The 19,874-nt window shown below is 36.1% G+C and overlaps 2 protein-coding genes across 2 annotated transcripts in view; one reads left to right on the top strand and one right to left on the bottom strand.

Annotated features, from left to right (window-relative positions):
• LOC131853958 (N-alpha-acetyltransferase 15, NatA auxiliary subunit) overlaps window positions 1-19,874 on the top strand; it is a 104,692-nt gene that overhangs the window by 7,284 nt on the left and 77,534 nt on the right. Inside the window, exon 10 of the mRNA XM_059205056.1 lies at window positions 281-494. Coding sequence (XP_059061039.1) covers window positions 281-494 — 214 coding nt within the window. The remainder of the gene's footprint in view (window positions 1-280; window positions 495-19,874) is intronic.
• LOC131853957 (uncharacterized) lies at window positions 2,451-17,374 on the bottom strand. Its single transcript, XM_059205055.1, has 2 exons — window positions 17,134-17,374; window positions 2,451-6,243 (listed from the first exon to the last, which is right to left on the bottom strand). Exon 2 carries the CDS (start codon window positions 6,241-6,243, stop codon window positions 2,920-2,922), a length of 3,324 nt encoding a protein of 1,107 aa, XP_059061038.1. The 5' UTR covers window positions 17,134-17,374; the 3' UTR covers window positions 2,451-2,919.

Here is a 19,874-nt window from a genome sequence, read left to right as displayed (position 1 = left end):
GAATGTCATGCAAGCTGACGGCCCATCTGAGCCTAATTTGTAACCGTCGCCTATGTACATTAACACCAATACAGACCTACGGACCTGTGATACAGTTCATGCGTTGTTATTCCAGAGGAATAAAATGCCATGCCTCTTTTGTAATTTTACAGCTTTATACAACCGAAAGCATTGCTTATAAAGAAACTGCTTGGCAGTAGAAATAGCTGAGACTGAGATGCGACTTTTTTACATAGTCTGCCTAAGTATTGTAATGAAATGTATTTTATTGTATTCACAGCACTTCTCCGAAGTAATGGAGGACCAGTTTGACTTCCACTCGTACTGTATGCGGAAGATGACACTTCGATCGTACGTAGGACTGCTGCGGCTTGAGGATGTGCTACGGTCGCATCCGTTTTACTTCCGGTGCGCACGCGTCGCCATCCAAGTGTACCTGCGCCTGCATACGCAGCCCCTCAGAGACGTCCCGCAAACAACCGAGCCTGATACTGGTGAGTACATAGTATTTATACAAAATTCTTAAAAATCTAATTCTAAACAACATTATAAGAGAAAGACGCAAGATTCTTGCTCGTGAATTACAAATCTTATATCGGAAGTTTTTAAGGTGTCAGCAATTTAGGTAATTTATGTTGTTATCTTATGTTGGCAATTTTCTTTCCATTTATTCTGTACCTGATGAAAAGTGACCTTTGCTTTATAGACATGAAAAGTATCACTGTAATTGCGTTGCCATTCTCACGCTTCAAATTGCTACATTGCAAGCTGGTTAGCAGTAGATATAGGTTAGATAGAGGCACCTTCTATCAGAAACACGCGGACAACTCGTCTGTTTCGTTTCTGGCTCCTTGTATAATTCCTTTTTTTCCGAGTCATTCATTGTGCATATGCCCCACTACTCTAAAAAGACCCGGAAGTAATAAAATTACAATAAAAAGGCTACTTTCTTATCTAGAGGGCAGATCAGTCAGTTAGATAGGCGTGAATGTTCTATTATAAATTATAAAATTCATCATTTTAAATAGGGTTACAGCAGTACTTGTATATTTGGATACTTATACATTTTATGCCTATTAATGGTAATATATTCTATTTATTTATTTAATTTCAATGCACAAAAATAAAGTATACATATGGCGGATTTAATACTTTGCGGCGTTAATTATCAGTCAACCATGGTGAAAGATTTTTGGCGGTGCACTAATATAAAAGAGACATGTAAAAAAGTATATAAATTTCTATAAAAAACAAATGATAAGTCCGGGCTGCTTTCCATCTAGATTTATTGAGTACACGATTATTGTTAGTGTGGACTGATGCTTGTGAGTATTTGGTGTACTGAAGGGAAAATGGTATGTGTGGGCGTTATATGGATGCGGAGCGGTGTAAATGCTGACGGCTGTACAATACATAATGATTGTTATTGCGTTTTTACCAATATGCATTATTTTATTTAATAAGCGATACCTTGTTTTAACAGAGATATATATTTCATCAAGAATCAATCGTGATATTTTCATAGTTACACTAGAAATTTATATAACATTAAGTCATTCGGCAAAGAATTGTCCATTTGTTATTATAAGAAATAAGAAACAAATTATAGACGGTCTTTTTTTAAGATTCACCAAACGCAATGAGCCAAATTTTATAAAAATTGGATAAGTAATTTTTCCTGAGACGGAATTTATCCTAGTCGAATATAATAGTATGTATATGAAATTTCCTATTTATATTTTTTATAATGCATATATATATTTTATTATTATTATATATACAGTACATATGTTAGATACTTTAGTTTGGTGTGAGTTACTATTGCTTGGAGTTTCCAAGTAATATAATTCGCTATTAACACAAGGCCATAACGGTCCACTTGAATAAACGGCAGCCTTGTGTACGGTTGAGAATTGATTGCATTTGTGATACTGTAATGTTATCTCGTATTTGCAAACTATGATACATTTTTAATATTAAACTAGCTGACCCGCACAACTTTGTCTGCATCGCACTTACATGACTTTTATCATTATATTTCGCCCATTATACATATCTGTTTAAGTTATAAAAATTCTTTCAGTACTTTTTGAGTGTAAGAGTAACAAACATCCATCTATACTAACAAACTTTCGTATTTATAATATTAATCGTCAGTAATGTCTTACGTAGTATAAAATGTTACAGTGATATTTATAATAGTTTCATCATTCATACTTAGTGGCCTGCTTCATACCGCTGTTCATTATTTTATTTTATTTTATTAACATAATATATCTATAAATTATTTCACTATCTATGAATCCACGATCAACGATACAGGCATAGCTTAGTGTAGACTCATAGATGAAATGTTACTTATGTTTTTCGAAATAAATGTTATTCTAATCTAATTTCTCTATAGGTATGAACAAAAACAAATTTTATTTATACAAAATTTAATGTTTTATTATTAATCATCTTCGTTTATTAAAATACAAAATCACAATGATTTCTCATTAATTTGTTTATATAACAATTAGATAACAATTGTTTTCATTATTGCGTATATTATAACAATGCTCACTATCATTGTTACACTACAACATATCACATCACTCTTGACAGTTCATAAGAATACTAACATAAATAAATTAGCTATCATTATGCATGCACCACAGTCTCTTAACAATAAATTAATAAATAGTTTATCAAGATTACACAGCGTCCTTTATGTTGCACAACATTGGCGCACGTAAAAACAAATTACAGAATAATTAAATAAAAACACGTGTTTTAAATATTATGGCAATGCGGACTTCGCCCGCTAGTCTTTCGTTCGTTACACTACTTAGGACACTTAAAACATCACATTTGCGCTTTATATTTACACGGCACGTCGCTAAAGCGGCGTTCACTGTTCAGACTAGAGCTTTGGTTTCACCGTCCGTAGCCGGGCTGCCGGTACCTTTGGCGGGCTTGTGCAGCTTGTGCTGCTTGCGCTGCCTGTGGTGTTAAGAAGTACACGTGCGCGCCTTCGCCCGGTAGCCGGTATGACACAAACGAGCCAGGCCTACCCTCGCCCGCCGCGTTCACAGGGGATATCCATTCCGCGTCTGGGTTGATAGGCGGTAGCGGTCTTCGGTAATTAACCGCCGTATCATCACCCAACGCGGGCCTATTAAGGTCGTACTGTTCGCCGGTGTATTGCGGTCTTTGTACTTGATTTTGTACCCTGTATTGCTCCGCTGCTCTATATCCCGGATTAGGTATAGGGATAAATTCGCTGTCCGGGTTGATAGTTGGCCGTGGTGGTCTCTCGTTCACCAGCGTGTCGTCGATCAAAGACGGCGGTTTTTGCTGGACTAACTCTGCATTTTGTTGTCTCTGTATTACGGGTTCGCTGTCTGGGTTGATCGGTGGACGCGGGAGACGATCATTCACAAGTGTGTCTCTGTCAAGCGATGGTGGGTTTGGACTCTGAGATTCGACGATCTCGTACTCGTATTGTAGATTTATATTGTTGTCAATTGGAGTCCTCACAGTATTGAGCGGCGGTGTTACCGCTAAACCATTAACGTCTCGCGTGCTGTCCTCAATTTTTTTGCCAAATATGTCGAATGAGTTCTTTGTGATATCATCTAAATACCTCTCATCTTGCTTAGTGTAATAACCGCTTTCGACCGGGTTGGCCGTAGTGCTCGGTTGTCTGTTTTGTACTTGAACCGATGCTGGCTTGTCATTTTGTATCGGTATGTGATTTCTATTAGCCTTAGATCGAACATCTTTGTCGTTTAGAGCAGCATTGTAATCTGATTCACGTAATTTCGTTTTAGGATAGTATCTAGTCGCTATTGGGTTTTCTGTAGTAACTATGTTTTCTATTAAGTACTGTTGCTGATATCCCGGTGACACCGATGGAGTGATACTATTGAATTCGTTACCGAAATTAAAAGGTTTGCTGTAACTCACCATTGGTCTGAATGGTTCAGGATCCAGTTTAGGTGCACGGAAAGTCAATTGTTCTGGTCTTGGTTTAGTTTGATAACTGAATTGATATACCGGTCTGGACGTTATGGCTTTAGGCTTGTGTCCGTGTGGTCTATGCGAATGCGCCTTAGGTCTCTTTGTCGTGAATAAATCTATCGTTTGTTGAATATCAGCTATTTGCTGGTAGAATTGGTCTGGTCGTTGCTTCGGTTGTTGAACGTAAACCGCTTGATGTCTCGGTTTTTGTACACTAAAGTACTCTTGTGTGAGTGTTCGTGGTCCTTGTTTTTGTGGCCACAAGAATAGAGCATCTGTTTGATCAATCGCTCCGTATGAAACATCAACCGTTGGTGTGAAACCGGACTGAGGATTAATGTTTTGTTGCGTAAACGGTGTTTGGCTGACCGGTAGTGTTTTATAATAATTCTTGCCATCGAAAAATGTTGCAGGTGATGGTGAGGTCTTTGGCTGTTCATCGTAGAAGTAGAAAGAAGCTAATGGATTTTCTTTAGGTTTTTGATTATACACCGGCTGTAATTTAGTCGTAGGCACTTCATTATCCGCATTAGAATAGTATGCTCTTAATGGCACTGGAGTTGATGTTACTACATCATCAATAATTATGTTGGGTGTCTTTTCCTGTACATTATATATTATATAGGGTTTTTCAGATGTTGTAGGTATTTTTGTATCATAAATAGGTTCTGGGTAGTCATAAATTACTGAAACTGATAGTGGTTTAGACGTTGGTTTTGTTCTTGTTTTATAAACAGGTTTATCTGTTTTTGGTCGTGTAGTGACATCGTCTGGAAGATTTTGAACTCGTATAGGAGCTCTTGAAGGTATTCTTTGAGGTTTTCTTATCTTTGGATATGTTACTATTTCAATTGGTGCCGGTGTAGTTATCGTACTTAGTATTTCGGTGGTTCTGGTAGGTTCTGATGTCGTGCTCGTTGGTGGCCTTGTCTTATATTTATAGCGATTCACTAAACCAGGTACTTTCGTAGTTGGTTTCGGCCGGGAGTATGTTGTTGATGGTGTACTTGTAGTTATTGACTTTGTAGTTGATTGCTCTTCAATTGGAGCAAAGAAATCTGGCGGTGGTGGTAATATTATACCAGGTACTAATGGTCCAGCTGGTACGCTGTTATTGTAATCGGCGCGGTAAGAAAAATTGTAAGGCGGCGGATAGTAGATCGAAGGGTCGTCTTCGTCGTACAGGTCTGATTGGTTGCTCGGTGGTGGTAGAAACACTGCGCCCGGAGGAAAGCCTTCTGGAAAAGATCCGTTTATGGGTGGTGGGAAGGGGAATGCTCCTTCGCTCGCATTCCCAGGTAGGAATGGGAACGGAGGAATTGGCAACGGCGCTCCCCCGGCAGTAGAGTTTCCCTGATAGTCACCCGGGGGATAGGGCGCTCCTTGTGGGAATGGGAATGGCGGAGGAGGTAGAGGGCCTTCGCCCTCTCCTGCAGAGTAGGGAGGGAAAAAGCCCGCAGGGACGCTACCGTTTGGCGTAAGGAAGACGAGCGGTCCGTTGTCGGAGAGTTGTACCGGAAAGGGCGGAGGCACTTTGGGTTTCTGTGGTAGTTTTACTTGCCTTCTAGGCGCCTCGTAGTTGTCAATCGGTGGCCATGGTCTATTATCATTTTCTTTAGTTCGTTCTGGGAAAGAGCCTCCTTTCAAAACTAACAAATGATCCTCTGCGAGCCATATTTCATCTTTATTTAGACCTCCTAAATTTTGAAGGTTATCCTTTGTTCTCGTTTCTGAATTGGGCTCATAACTTATTATTCCTGGCCGTTTTGGCGTTTTTGCAAATATTTCATTCTGTATGAGACCATATTTTCCTTCTGCCACCTGATCTGACAGTGTCTTTTTGTCCTCCTCATCTTCCTTAATTTTTACAGCTTCCTTTCCCTCTCCGGCGCTGGACATGAGCATGCCGTCATCCCAGATGCCTTGGTTCCATCCTACGGTGCCGCCTGACTGGTCCGGCGCAATCGCGCTTACGAATTTACCAGTTTCACTTTTGTCGTTTAATGAAATGGAATTCTTCGCGCTACTGTAGTCCTTGTTTTTCATATGTCCGCCAATAAGCCGCTTGATCGTGCGCTGAGATTCAGCAGGGTCGATATCCGTCGGCGGGGCGTAGCTGCGCTGATCGCGCACGAACGAGTCAGGCGGCCGCACGTAGGTGGGCACCAAGACACTGGCGTGTGCCTCGCACGCCCATGCCAGCGCTAGCACGAGCGCCAACGCCGCCCCTCTCACCATCTGAAAGTTTAGAAAACATGATTTATTAAATTGTGTTGCGACTCCACTATCCTATTTACTCTAAAGTATAAATTAGCGAACTTATCTAAGTAGGGGTTTCTTTATTATCGAATGGCGCACCGTCGTCGTACATGAGCGGTCGGAGTGAAAGGCGCGACGGAGACAAAAGCGGTGGCCAGTGATTTGGACACTGACGTGCCGCGTGCTACCACCAGCCTTTTATCAAGTTTCACACAGCGACCACCTCCGACCCGCTGGCATTGAGAATCAAGCGTTTAATTGGAAATTGAATGGCGAATAATGCCCGCGAGACAGGAAGGCCGCGAAGCCTAAATACGAAAAAAATCGAACTGTCATGCTTAATTCAAGTGTCTTCGTATTCTAGTTTCATCGACAAGGGCCTCATTGTTCGTGGAGTTTACAGCCTTAAATGGAATGTTCATTAGCCGAGTTGAGGTTTAACCACATAGAAATCAGTTTTGAAACAATAATGGGGCATTTTTTCAATTTCAATCGGCACGAGAATCGTAACGCAATCTCTCGTTAGTCACGAAGACTTCTGTTGGGTGTGAATAATCGTGTTTCTTTCAGACAATATGCGCTTTAATGTTTTAAGTGATGTGGGTGGGATGTGATAAAATGCTGTGTCTAGTTGAAAGAAAGATTATAATAAGCGGTGACGAAAATTGGGGTGTATAGCGTTGAAAGCGTCGCAAGCCTGCTGTGTCTAGCGGCCTAATAATAGGAGTAGGTAAACTGGGACTGGTAGACGAGGGCGCCGCTGGCCGGGTGGGCGTGCCAGGGCTCGTGAAAGGCACGGTCGCCTGACTAGTTCGATTTCGCCTTCGGTAAACTGTACCAACTTGTAATTGTTGTATGCTGCGCACTGAAAGTGTACCAGATCAGTAGAACTAAAGTTGTCTATACACGGGATTATTTAATTATTGGGTTAACGAAAACGAAACGTGTAAATAAAATATAATTTTTGCTTTTGTGTACATTTATAGTATATCGGTTGCATTTCTATTACATTAACTTATTACTCTGTTAATGTGATGACTTATTTTGATGTCCACTTGAGTATACAGACATCATAATATACGCATACGCTAACTTGATGTAATTTTACTCTCCATTAATATTGTATAGATGTTTCTAAACTTGTGATAATTTTACTATAAATAGTAAGTACATATTCTGAAATTATCCGTAGTAAAAGATTGTTGCTTTTGCACGATAACACAACTGTTCCAAATATAATATAGTTACACTTAATCCTTACCAAATATATGCTAGGTGTCTTCGTATTATTAATCAAAACTATAAGATTGATTGTCTGTGCATGAAATTTTATATGTAAAAATATTACTTTAGAATGTAGCTTATGACCTTCATAAATTAAAGTAAAATTATTATTGATAGGTTTCTGTATAAAATAACCTATTATTATTAAATAATTTCTTAGCGTATGTCATATTATCGTGATCGAACTAAATTTCCTCTGCTAAATTGTCAAGAAACATTATCATTCAAGCGGTCACGCTCATTATTTTACAATTATATATTAAAATTTTTTGTAAAAAATGTATCCGGCGTCATATTAATTCTTCGATGACAATAGCGTATAATTTTATAAATAACCTTGATTTAATCGTTTCGGCGTTTGATGGCGGCACTCATTAAGAAACGGTTTGCATAATCAGTTGTTTCAATTTCGGAAATCAATAACTATTAATTTGATCAAGCAATATATTTATATAAATGCAATTGCATTAACGCTGCAAGGATTTTGTTGCATGCCGACCTCAAGTGGTTGCTATGCATTGACATTTGTTCGACTCATCCTTTCGTTTGTAACATGTTCGCCTTCGCGGTAATGTTGCCGCGGAATCGGCTTCATTTAGTTGCGACCATTGTTGTAATTATATGACATGAGCAATGTAAAACTAAGACAAGCGTGAGCGGCCTTGCAGCCGCAAGGTGCTCGATTTTTTGCGGTCAACAAAACGTGAATGATTTACCAACAACGGCTTGGGAGTGTCATGGTGGTCCGCGCTTACGGTTTTAACAATGCTGGACAGCCTTGTGGTCGCGCGCACCACGCTTCGCTTACAATAAAAAAAAAAAACAATTCGAGATTCGGAATTCGAATATGTCGTAAGCTTTCTTTGCGGTCTCATTTCACTCAGACGCGCCATGTTGGGAAATGCGCCCGAGTGATGCATTGTTGATCATTTGTATTCAGTACTCGGTCCACAGCGGGTACAACTTTCCATCGGCCTTTGTAAGACGAACCAACAGGATATGCTGTTTCGATAGATAAGATATTTTACGCTTTCCAAACTAAAATATTTTTTTTCAAGCTTGATTTCAATGTAATTAAAAATAAAGTTTCGACTTTATTTGTTTTTCTCCGCTGTAAAACAAATTTAGTTAAAATAAATATTATCTTCATTTCCTTGATCTCAGATCCGACAGACTGACACACCACGAGAGTTATTTATATAATTACGTAGATAAGTCAACAAGAAAATAAGGCCTAATACACCTGCTGCTAGTAATTGCATACATTGATCTCCTTGAGTTTGCGGAACGACGGAAAACGTAGCTATGTTTATTTATTACAGCCTACCGCAACCCGAGCGATAGTTATAAGTTATAGACATAGTATTTCTTAACTAGTACTTAATATCCGTGCACTTGTAACACAGTCGACATAAACGTTGAAATTGCGCAATGTAACAAGAATGAGTTCAATCGTCGATCAATAGGAACATGAGCGTATGTTAAGCGAGTTTGTCGCCTTATTCGCCGGCTTTCGTAACTGCATCGAATCGCCGCTAACTGTGGCATTGGGACCCCCGAGCGACGCAAATTGTACTATTATGCCCGCCGTCCTTACGTCGCGTTAGTTAAAATCCGAGGAATATCGCCCAAATGGCACGTGGCACGAACTTACATTTATCATTATTAATCTGGAGCTCTAAAATGGTTACCAGATCTAAAGAGTAATGGAGTGTGCGCAGTGGTATCATTAGCGGTGTCAGGGTTGTCTCGAATATAAAATAAATTTTTAATCGTGCTCGTAACGCATTGAGAATCAATTGTTTCCGCTGAATTAAATACGCAGTACATAAATATTTCTTTGATTGTTCTAATATAATTGCCCTAAGGAGTTTGTGTTGAATATAGTTTTAGATAACTGTTAGCCTTAGTTCAATATAAATGGGAATGTAAATGTGAACGCTTATCTTAGGTCATGACTCGATTAAATCATTTTACTTAAATTCAAAGACGTCTAAAAGATAATGTAGTCGCTAGTAACATTATGATAATTATCTTTGTGAGAACCCTAACGATGCGCAGACGCATCGCGCGCGTGCCGCTCTGATTTATTTACGGCCTCATTACCAAAGCCTTTACTAAATATAACTTCCATCGTCTTTCATATCTATTCTTTTGTTTATATCAGATTTAATGGTATCAATGCATTGTCTATCTGTACTTATTAATTTAAAAAAGACGCCTTGCGCAACTTAATTCATTAATAATGATTTACAACTTAACGTTAATAATGAACAAGCTTGGATATAATTGTAAAAATGATTTGAATATTGCTATACAACAGATGGCTTTCAGATTTCACGTTCATATAAAATATTAATGAGTAAATACATACATATTTATATAAACATGCAGGCAGATGTAGACTGTAAACATTTTGTAAGTGCTAAAACATGAATTGTAATACACGATGACTAGCTATTGACCACTGCTTTACGTGCGTTGTGTCATAAAAATGAAATTTTCAAATATCCATTCTAAGAGGAAGACTACGTTATATAAGCCAATGTCAAAATTTCGTATTCTATACTTAGTTATTTTTTCAGTACTTTGGTAAAGAACATTTTAAGTATGGATTACAGTATTTATAATAACATTTAAACGTGCATCTAAAAGGGCTGTGTCTATGACCATAAATACTGACGCTTCGCTGACATTTTCATTGGATCTCAGAGATGCTAATCGTGTCATGGATTTGCACATAGCGACTAGCTAGCATTAGTCGCGGCCAAGGCGAGTCCATCTCGAACCTGTTTACACTATGCACCGGCTCATCTTGTTATGTCATACGACAACGTAACAAATACTAACTTACTCCTTAGAAATCCGCGCTCGTTACAAATAAAATTCAATGTTGTTAAGGTCCCCATTACGGTTTAACCTTGTATTGTCTTTGTGGGAATTCTTTTATAAAACGCATTCATATCTTGTTAGTACTAATTTAGATTATCTAGCATAATATTTTTCAGTAATAAAGCATTTACTTTGCGTAAATGAATGTCGCTTTATGTTGTACTTGGTGTCCTTGAATCGAGTTCATATTTAAGATTTTGTATTAGTGAACACTTTAAAATATTAGTATTTTGAAATTTTATATTAAAATTCTTTATTTGTGAAGGTAAGGAAAGTCTTAGAATGTATTTTAATACTTTTGTTACCTTTATAAATAAAGAATTTGAAATTTCATATAATGTTTAATTCTTTCAGTTTTCTGCAATTAAGTTTAAATTACATCATATTAAAATTACATTATGCTTACATTATCAAGATATTGTATCTTGATAATGTATGCGCAATGTAATAAAAATGTTTTCAGAAAATTATATGTAGTCATCTAGAAATACACTTAAGCGATACACATATGAAGAGAGTGGAATTTATTATGAGGAAAATAAAGTCTGAAACCACTTCACCAATTTGAGAATTTATATCACTTTTTGAAAATTAAATTATTATAGAATGCCATATTTTAAACATTAAGTTAATGAATTTACTATACTAGTAATTAATACTTAGAGGACTTGACCAAACAAAGGAAGATGCGTAAGCTTGCTAACAACGTGTAGTCATATTATTTTATTATTGAATATTGTTTATTACTTAATACTGCATTCTTTCTCTAAAATGATTTCAGGCTTCATGCTCTCTTACGATTAAAATTTCATTTCCCCTAAAATATCACTTCAATGGCTAAAGTAGCAAATTGCATTGTTGTCTGTGTTATTTTAAGGTCACCATATAAAAAAAATGATCTGATTCTTCTAGTCGTGACTGGCTACGGTCGTGGAGTGCGCACGCGCCGACTCGGGGCCATTCGCGGTGAAATATTTCAAACTATTTCTACTACGTGTTCTGTCATGTGCTCTATTGTTGGCAGATTTATGATTTATGGCACGATACAGTACCTTTGTAACTTTCAAGGTTAACGTTTTGCCTAGCGTTGGGTTGGGTAAGCATATCTAGAGATACATGACCATAATCAATCTCTTATCGTTCATAATTCATAATATACACTCAGATTTTTATATGAATTCCAATTTATGAGTACAATGAAATTATGTCTCACCCTTGAAAAGTTGATTACCTTCACACTAATTAAATATCAAACTTCCTTATAACGTTTTGTTTCTTTAAAAAATACCATTAAGCATTTTACTAAAAAGGTATAAAACATCGCCTCCTTTTATGGACCTTGTAGTCTATTAGATACCTAAAATAGAACAGCCATTACAAAAACTATTCTTTAAAAGTCCATCACACTCATTAAGAAACAATTGAGATTATTATTTCTTCTAATCTCGCTATTATCTTAGATGGGATTTTCGTAGGAGCAGTTAAAACGCGTGATACGCTTTTGTTATGAGCGCGCTTTCCTTTCTTTGTTGGTGACTTTCTTGCTCTTTGTTTCGTAACGTCACCGTCCTATCCAGCTTTATTGTAACTACGTAATCGGCCGTGTAATGCCTGTTCTCATGTCGTCCAACCGTAATTGCTATTACAGCATCTTGGAATTTTCGTGATTTTCATAATGATACAAATATTCGTAAAAGTACGCGTACGTGGTGCTCGTTGACTTGTGAACTCTTTTCCAATTTGTTCTAAACTAATGCAACATATATATACATATAAGATGATATTATGTTGATCAAGATAATTTTAATTGAACAATCTAAAATATTATTTTTTTGTTACAGGTAAGTTACATTTGAAGTTTCTCTTGGTAAGTATGTTTACTATTTGGGTACTCGTACGCCGGGCGGTATTTATCCGCGTTCCTATCGGAGCCGTATGAAGTAAACATCAATTAACTGATTCCATATTGATAATCGGTGCTATTAGTTAGTTCTGTATTGTTTAATATGAGCGCACCTTGTGCAACAAGTTTCAAAATTTTTCCGCTATTCTGCTGTTACCTTTTGGTGTTTTTCGGAGCGTGGCGTATAATAGGCAACCTTAGATTGCGCTCGAGTCCTTCGCTCTGAGTCGTGCGAGGAAAAGCTGCATATTTTAATAACGCGTTTTGTAATTTGGTCAGTTACACTAACCGTTTAACTATCAGATTATCGTTTAAAGCAATTATTCTCAAGGTGAAATGTTATTTACTGTAAGTAGTTATGCCTATGTGCTGCGACAAAGGGTCGGTTATGATGAGTGACGTTTGACTCGGTGATTAGTGCCTTGTCGTAGACTTCGATGCGCGAGCGCAACTAATTGCTGGGAGCGCGCCTATTGTTTAACACAACAAACGTGCGACAACCGTGTTGCTACACACCAAAAACAAATTGTGCATACACATTGTTCTCTACTCTCTAGTTTTCACAGAATATGTTATAAAAGTAGACAATGTTCTCGATTAGAATTGAGCGTTCGTTTTTTTTGATAACGTCCACATGAGTTTGAGCCGGATATGTTTTTTTGTTGACGTTCGCCGGAGCCGGTGACGTAACCGTGTTTATATTATCATCAGATGTAAATCATCTTAATGTCCAAGATAAATGGAAATGTGTTTTTAAGTAATTGCAGTAGTGTAAAGCCTTTATTTTCATGACGTATTTTGATCGGTGTTTGGCCGCCGTAATTTTGAATTTTATCAGAAATTTGGATAAATTGGAGCAAGGCTACATTAATGATAACATGTTAGATTTAGTAGTAAATTGGGAATTAATATTCCTGACCTAGTGCCACAGTTGTGTTTGTCTAAGTCAGTAAATCTTGACAAAGTTAAGGTTGCTTTGTGTATAAACATCGGTATATCTTATTCTTGTTTAAGTTCAACTGCCTAACGTATTGGTCAGTAAACATTATTTCAATTTTATTATTATAAAAAAGTATTCATTTGTACACGCAGAAAAACAGATTGTTAACGACCTTAGTCTAATTGTTACAATTACATATGTACGTCTATTACTACGTGTCGTTTTATAATTTGTCTCATGCATGGCAGTTTTAATATAGGTAATTTAAATACATTTACATCTAATCCATCAGTCAAAATGACAATTACCATTCAACTGTGTTAATTTTATTATGAACTATAACGCTAATAGTTATATCGTGATTATGTTTTATTGTTTAATGGCAAGTTATCAAAAGTATGTCGATCATATCAATTAAGTGACAGTAAATGATTGTCATTGAGATAAAGAATTTTGGTCGCGTGCTTTTATGTTAACATGATATGTGGTTGTTTTGCATGTCGAATGAATAAGCCTTGTATAAATTTGTACATGTCAATAATTTGGACAACTGTACCACTAAATATTAATGAAACTACAAGTTGCTTATTGAACTAATGCAATTTTCCTGCTTGTTAGAATTTACAAAAATCTTTGGATTTAACTGTCACTTACCACGAAGCTTATAAGTGAATTGACGCGAATAGTATTTTTATTATAATAAAAAGGCTAATATGCTAACGATATTATTTATTAACTCACCGCGGAGTAGAACGGATGTCCCAAATTGAAGTAAAGAGAGCAAGCGAGGTAAAGGTAAGGATTGTACGATGACTTAACAATTAACACAAAAATATTTGAGCGTGTCTGAGAGGCATAAGGATACTGTGGAGTGAAACTGTTGAGAACTGAAATGATGACGATATCTGAGCAAGGAATTAATCCAGTAATTATTATTTTAAAAAAGCCATTAATTATACCACGTACAGTTTATTTAACTTTCTTATGCAGATTTGATGCGATATTTAAGCAGTTGAACAATTTCTATATAACTTTCTTATAGAGCACGTACTTTTGTATACAAAACAGTTCACCAAGGTTGACCAGTTTCGTATTGGTATTTGTGTGGCTGCAAACTTGTTATGCGAGATTGTAATCTAACGTTATTGTTGATAAAATTTTTAATGCATTTAACTTTACTCACGGAAACTGAAATGTAGAATTGTCGGTTTTGTATGTCCGCATTTTAATTGAATTTATATGTTTTTCCCACGTTGCAAACAGTAACAATGGTAAGTGTAAATTATTTCAGTACCAAATGATACCCTCTAATGAGTATGTTGAGATGGATGCTAACGAAATTGGATAAGTTACTAACGAAGTAAGCCTGAAAATAATATTCGATAAGGTGAGATTAGAGGTTAAGTTGGTAGCGACATGTAATGATAACATTGAAAGACAATTATAAGTTACGCAACAAAGACAATTAGATACTAAAATAATTAATATGACTTGTATAAACATTAATTTTTAGCAACTAGCTAGAAAGTAGTTTACTAACATAATATGGATCATGAGTATCCTAATTTTTTTTTTTAATAATTATTTTACTAATATAATGTTGTCAATAATTCGTTCAATTGTTCAAAAAATTTTTATCGCTAGATTCTTTGCTAAGTTATTTAGTTTACCTACTTTTTATTATCATATACGGTAGCGTGCGCTGAATTGGATTAAAATATAGGGCTTTTAGTTTCGACATCGCAAGAAGTTAAGCTGTTAATAATTAACTGTTTGGGACCATTAATACCTCATCAGCTACGGTGTACACATCATTGCATGTCTATGTATTTATTTACCGAGTTATGTCACACTGCATGGCAAGAACGCGTTGGTGCTACTTTCAAAGACACTTGTAACTGTACGCCACTTTCATTGGCTTCAATTTTATACCTATCCGTCGGAAGGCATCAATTTGTGCTTTACAGGCGAGTATTATATTTAAATGATATAAGGAAGTAAGCCATTCGATATACAGTATTAACTTTAATTTGTACACGTAATACAATAGTGATATTAACGCGTATATTTCAAATGTTTGGACCTACACTTTAAATTAAAATTTTAAGAGTGGATTACCAAAATTTGCAATTATTTTTCTAAAGCGTATTGTTTTAACTATGCCAAAATGATTGGTTCATTCACTTGTTCTTTCTATTATATATATTTGATATACATTTTTTAATAAAAAATATTTTTTTAATTAGTTGTGACCTTGTTCTGTGATCAAATCTGGTCAATGTTTGTCAGCCTTATGTTTATTGAGACAAACAAATTATTCTACTCTAATATGGTAGTTCTAATTTTAGAGGGTTCTATTGTTTTATTACAATGTTCCTATAACCACCTTCCGTTGAATTATAATTAGCTTTATGGTATCATTGTTACAAAAGTTACATAGGTTATCGAATTTTAATGCAATTTCAGCAGTTGGTTTACGAATTTTTAATGTACGGGCAAGATATACAAACGGAGCAAATTTAATAAACAATAGCTTGTAATAATCATATAAAGAAATAGAGACGTCGCGATATTATATTATAATGGTCGCGATTTACAATATTAAACTGAGAAATTCAATACTGACCTTTTGGGAAGGTGATTTATTTTTATAACAAGAATCGACGCGAATCGTATGTTATAATAGAAACGACATTATTGCAGTTTTATTCAACTTCCTTTGAAATTAGCTATGGAACGTGATATAATATCGCATTATTACCTGGTTTTTGTTAATTATAATCACGTAGCATTGACGCGTTACTCATAAACAATTCACTCACGTATTCAAGATCTCGGTTTTTTTAGTTCTGTTATCTTTAAAATAACTATTGTTTTTATCGGATTTTCCAAAACAAATGTGAGTACAGGTGTCGTATGAAGAATAGCTATTGTTTGTGAGTAATACAACCAAATATGCATCTCTCAATCGCGGTTTCATAAGCATCTACACTAATGTTGCACAGAAGGAATTAATTGCGAACTCGGTTCTCATATTTGTATGCAGTAGTTATGATTGCGAGTACTATACGATTATTGCTGTGGTTTTGGCTTGCAAACTTTAATTGTATTATTACGTTTGTTTTAGAGGAATCAGATGTGCACGTATGTTTGTACTGAATGTATTCATGAAATTTGTTTTATATCGTTATTTTTCCATATGAACTTATTAATAACAGCTGAACTAATCGTCATTTCTAATAGTGATTTTTATGTGTTTATCGCAATTGCATTCGGCAGGTTGCCATGTTTATAAATGCCCGAGTACGCATTATGAGTAAAGCAACTATAATTATGTCTTACCAATCCATTCATAAAGTCCTACGCTTTCCAGGAAAATGATTTGTTTTAACCGATTTTATTGAGTAGGCCGTAATATTTATTATTTAAATAAACAAAGATTGTATTTGCACAAATCGATACCATTCGCTTTACATTTGGTTTTTATATGCGAACTTGCGATATAAGTAAATAATATTGCTCCAAACACGAATACGATTACAAGCACATTTTTGTATGGTTAAGCAATAATTATTTTGAGTGTACGTTGTAAGTACATTGCAATTTACTGAAACTTTTGTTTGTATATTCACACAGATGTTTCGCGTCGCGTCATTGAGGTTTTCTGTCGAAGGCTGTGAAACCGACTTTAATATTGTGTCGTGATAGTCGTATTGTTTCTGGAGTCACATGCTTGCTGCGCCGGCGTCTACCCCGTGAGATCTGGGTCGGGGACCCGTCTAGGACTGATTGTCGTCGCATACGCATAACTGACATGTTAAATATTAGCTATTTCGTGAACGAATCTTACATTTTCTGATAAGCGGAAGCTGCGGCTGAAAACTTTTAATCACTGCTCGTCACCTTATCTTCAGCACATCACACGGGGAATGTCACTTCACTATAGTTTTTTTTTCACTGCTGTCCAATCACTGGCACATGTTGGGGACGCGTGCGGTCTGTGTCATGTGTGGTTGGGTAGTGGTGTCCCGGGGTCACCGCGACGGTCACTGGTGACACGTGTGGTCGGTAGGTCGCGCGGCGCATGAGTGCTCGCGGTGGTAGGGGGCGCCGGTGTAAATACTCCAGTGTAGCGCGTGCGCACCGCCCACGCACACAGGTCGCGTGTTCGCACACTACTCTGGAGCGGCTCATAGAGATGCGCCGTGACGTGCGCAGGAGTCGATGAGCCCTATCGTATGACGGATATCGAGATGGAACCGATGGGTGATCCCGACACGGATGTCGCGGTAATTGTGTTGTAATGAATATATTTGTTTTCATTGCTCACAATACACTAGTATCGTATGTCTATTATTTAAACTATTGTATTATTTTATTACTATGATTCTGAGTGCTGGTATTCATAATAATTGCTGTTTGGTTTTATACATAAGAAACTAGTGTTCTTATGGATGATAACGAAATTGCGCTCCCGCCTGCGCTAACGGTATACGATTGCAGGGCACCAGGGTAGTTGGCTCGTTGTGGTGAATTCATTATGAATTAACAACAATGGTTTCCTGATTGATCTTATATGGTTCATTATTAGCAATAGGACAACTATTCCCCATTACTAACAATACTGCCCCTCTTAGATCTAGTTATTATAATGGCCCGCTAAGTTAGTTTTGATTAATTGTGCCAAGACGAATCGGTTCGTATATTTGCAAAAAATATATGATTTATAGTATAGTAAAGTTTACGTGGAACACCTCTGTTATCTATTACAGCCGCCAAGCACCTTGCTTAAAGGGGTTTTGTTGAGGGATGAGATAAGGTATATTACAGGCATGACATCGTAATCCTCTGGAATGGCAACGCATGAGTGGTATCACGTGCTTTACATGATAACTTCATGTCCGTGGTGATGTTCATGTTTAGATGACGGTTACCATTTACCACTAGGTGGACCCTCAGGATGTTTGATATTACAGGTACATAAAATAATAATAATAATGTGACTCAATATATTTTGGTTTGAGTCACTTATCGCAAACGACACACCTTTGGAAGTAAGAAAAATATAAATATAAATTTCTTAAGTCAGCACCTGCAATGAATCATCTCAGAATAAATCTAATTAAACGGAATTTAAATCATAAGAAATATTAATAAAAGTCCCTGTTTTGTGCATGCGTACCAGTCATAGGGATTTACGTCTAGCTTATAGTTGCATTTTGCATTCATTGTATGCGGTTAACCCAAGATTCTATCAGTTTATTAAATGATAAAGATGCTCAAATAAAGGTATATGCACAAATGTGATTGTTGCTTTGTTGGGATTTGATATCAGTGATTTTATTAATTCCAAAACGTTTTATTAGTTATTTATTTATTATCATGGTAGCCTGTTAATACAGCGAGGGCAGAGATTCAGTTTTATTTGCTCGAACTATTTTCAGAACTGACGGTAGATTTGACTTATCGTAAGTGTTTGTAATATACCTATATGCATTATTTTGATTAGCTTTGGTTCGATATAACTCTAACTAATTTTTAGTACATTTTGCATATGGTTCATTATTTCCTTACGTTTCTTGTACACGTCTGTAGTTTATTATGATTATTTAGATCATTTTTGATATGAAGTAGCAATTACTAGAATAGTCGTTTGAATCGGCTCTGTGAATAGTAATTGTAAATTAATATGGTATATAGCACGAACAAAATAATATTACGTCATCTAAAATAGTAAACAGTTATAAAAAATATGATGATTATAATAAGCCGTAGAATTGTCCCATATTGTATTAGTAAACAAATTATAAAACTCGGTTTATATCCGCCATTAAATATTGTAAGTAAATTTCCATTCCATATTTGTTTTTTATCTGCGAGGACTTTCAATCCCGTCTAAATCGGTCCAGTCGTTTCAGATATTAGCAAGAGCAAACACAGACAATTTTTTTTTAAATATATTTTTTTTGTAAGTTTCGTATATACTTTAGTGTGCGATTAGTTAAAAGCTCTTAATTTGAAATTACAAAAAGACACTATATTTATTTATATATATTGATAGAATTTTGTATAAATATTAGTTATATTCATAATACCAATCTAGTCCAGAAAGTTGTTGCGCAATATATGAGCTACGCGAGACGAGTCATCGACATCGAAGCGTCCTCGGAAGGTCGCCTCGGTACGCCATATTGGTCCCCTTGAGACACTAGTGGACTATTATTTTGTTAATGTAATACGTTCCAAGATTAATCATTTAAAAAAGCCTAACTCTCAAAATAATTGCATTAACACCCGAATTAACTTAAAAAACATTTTGTTTACAAAATCATTAGCCAAATCCGTTAAACGTGCAAGTGTATATGAATGAACAATATCGGTAATCGACAATTTCATACCTGATTATAATTAAAAAATAAGTTACGAGTAATATCTATGTATATCCTATATACATAGACATTATACAGTATTATTCAGGATTATCAATGGATAGCCATTTTATCAGTCATGTGTATTATTGTTAAAAGCTACGCCTATTTTTATAACTATACTGTTTTTATTAAGTTAGTCTGCTTTTATGGAGGCATAAAG

The sequence above is a fragment of the Achroia grisella genome, unplaced genomic scaffold, assembly GCF_030625045.1.
Source record: "Achroia grisella isolate CSIRO2021 unplaced genomic scaffold, CSIRO_AGI_Agris_v1 utg918, whole genome shotgun sequence".
In the NCBI taxonomy this organism is placed as follows: Eukaryota; Metazoa; Arthropoda; class Insecta; order Lepidoptera; family Pyralidae; genus Achroia; species Achroia grisella.
Note: the sequence above shows the minus strand (reverse complement) of the source record. Positions and strands in the feature narration are given on the sequence as shown.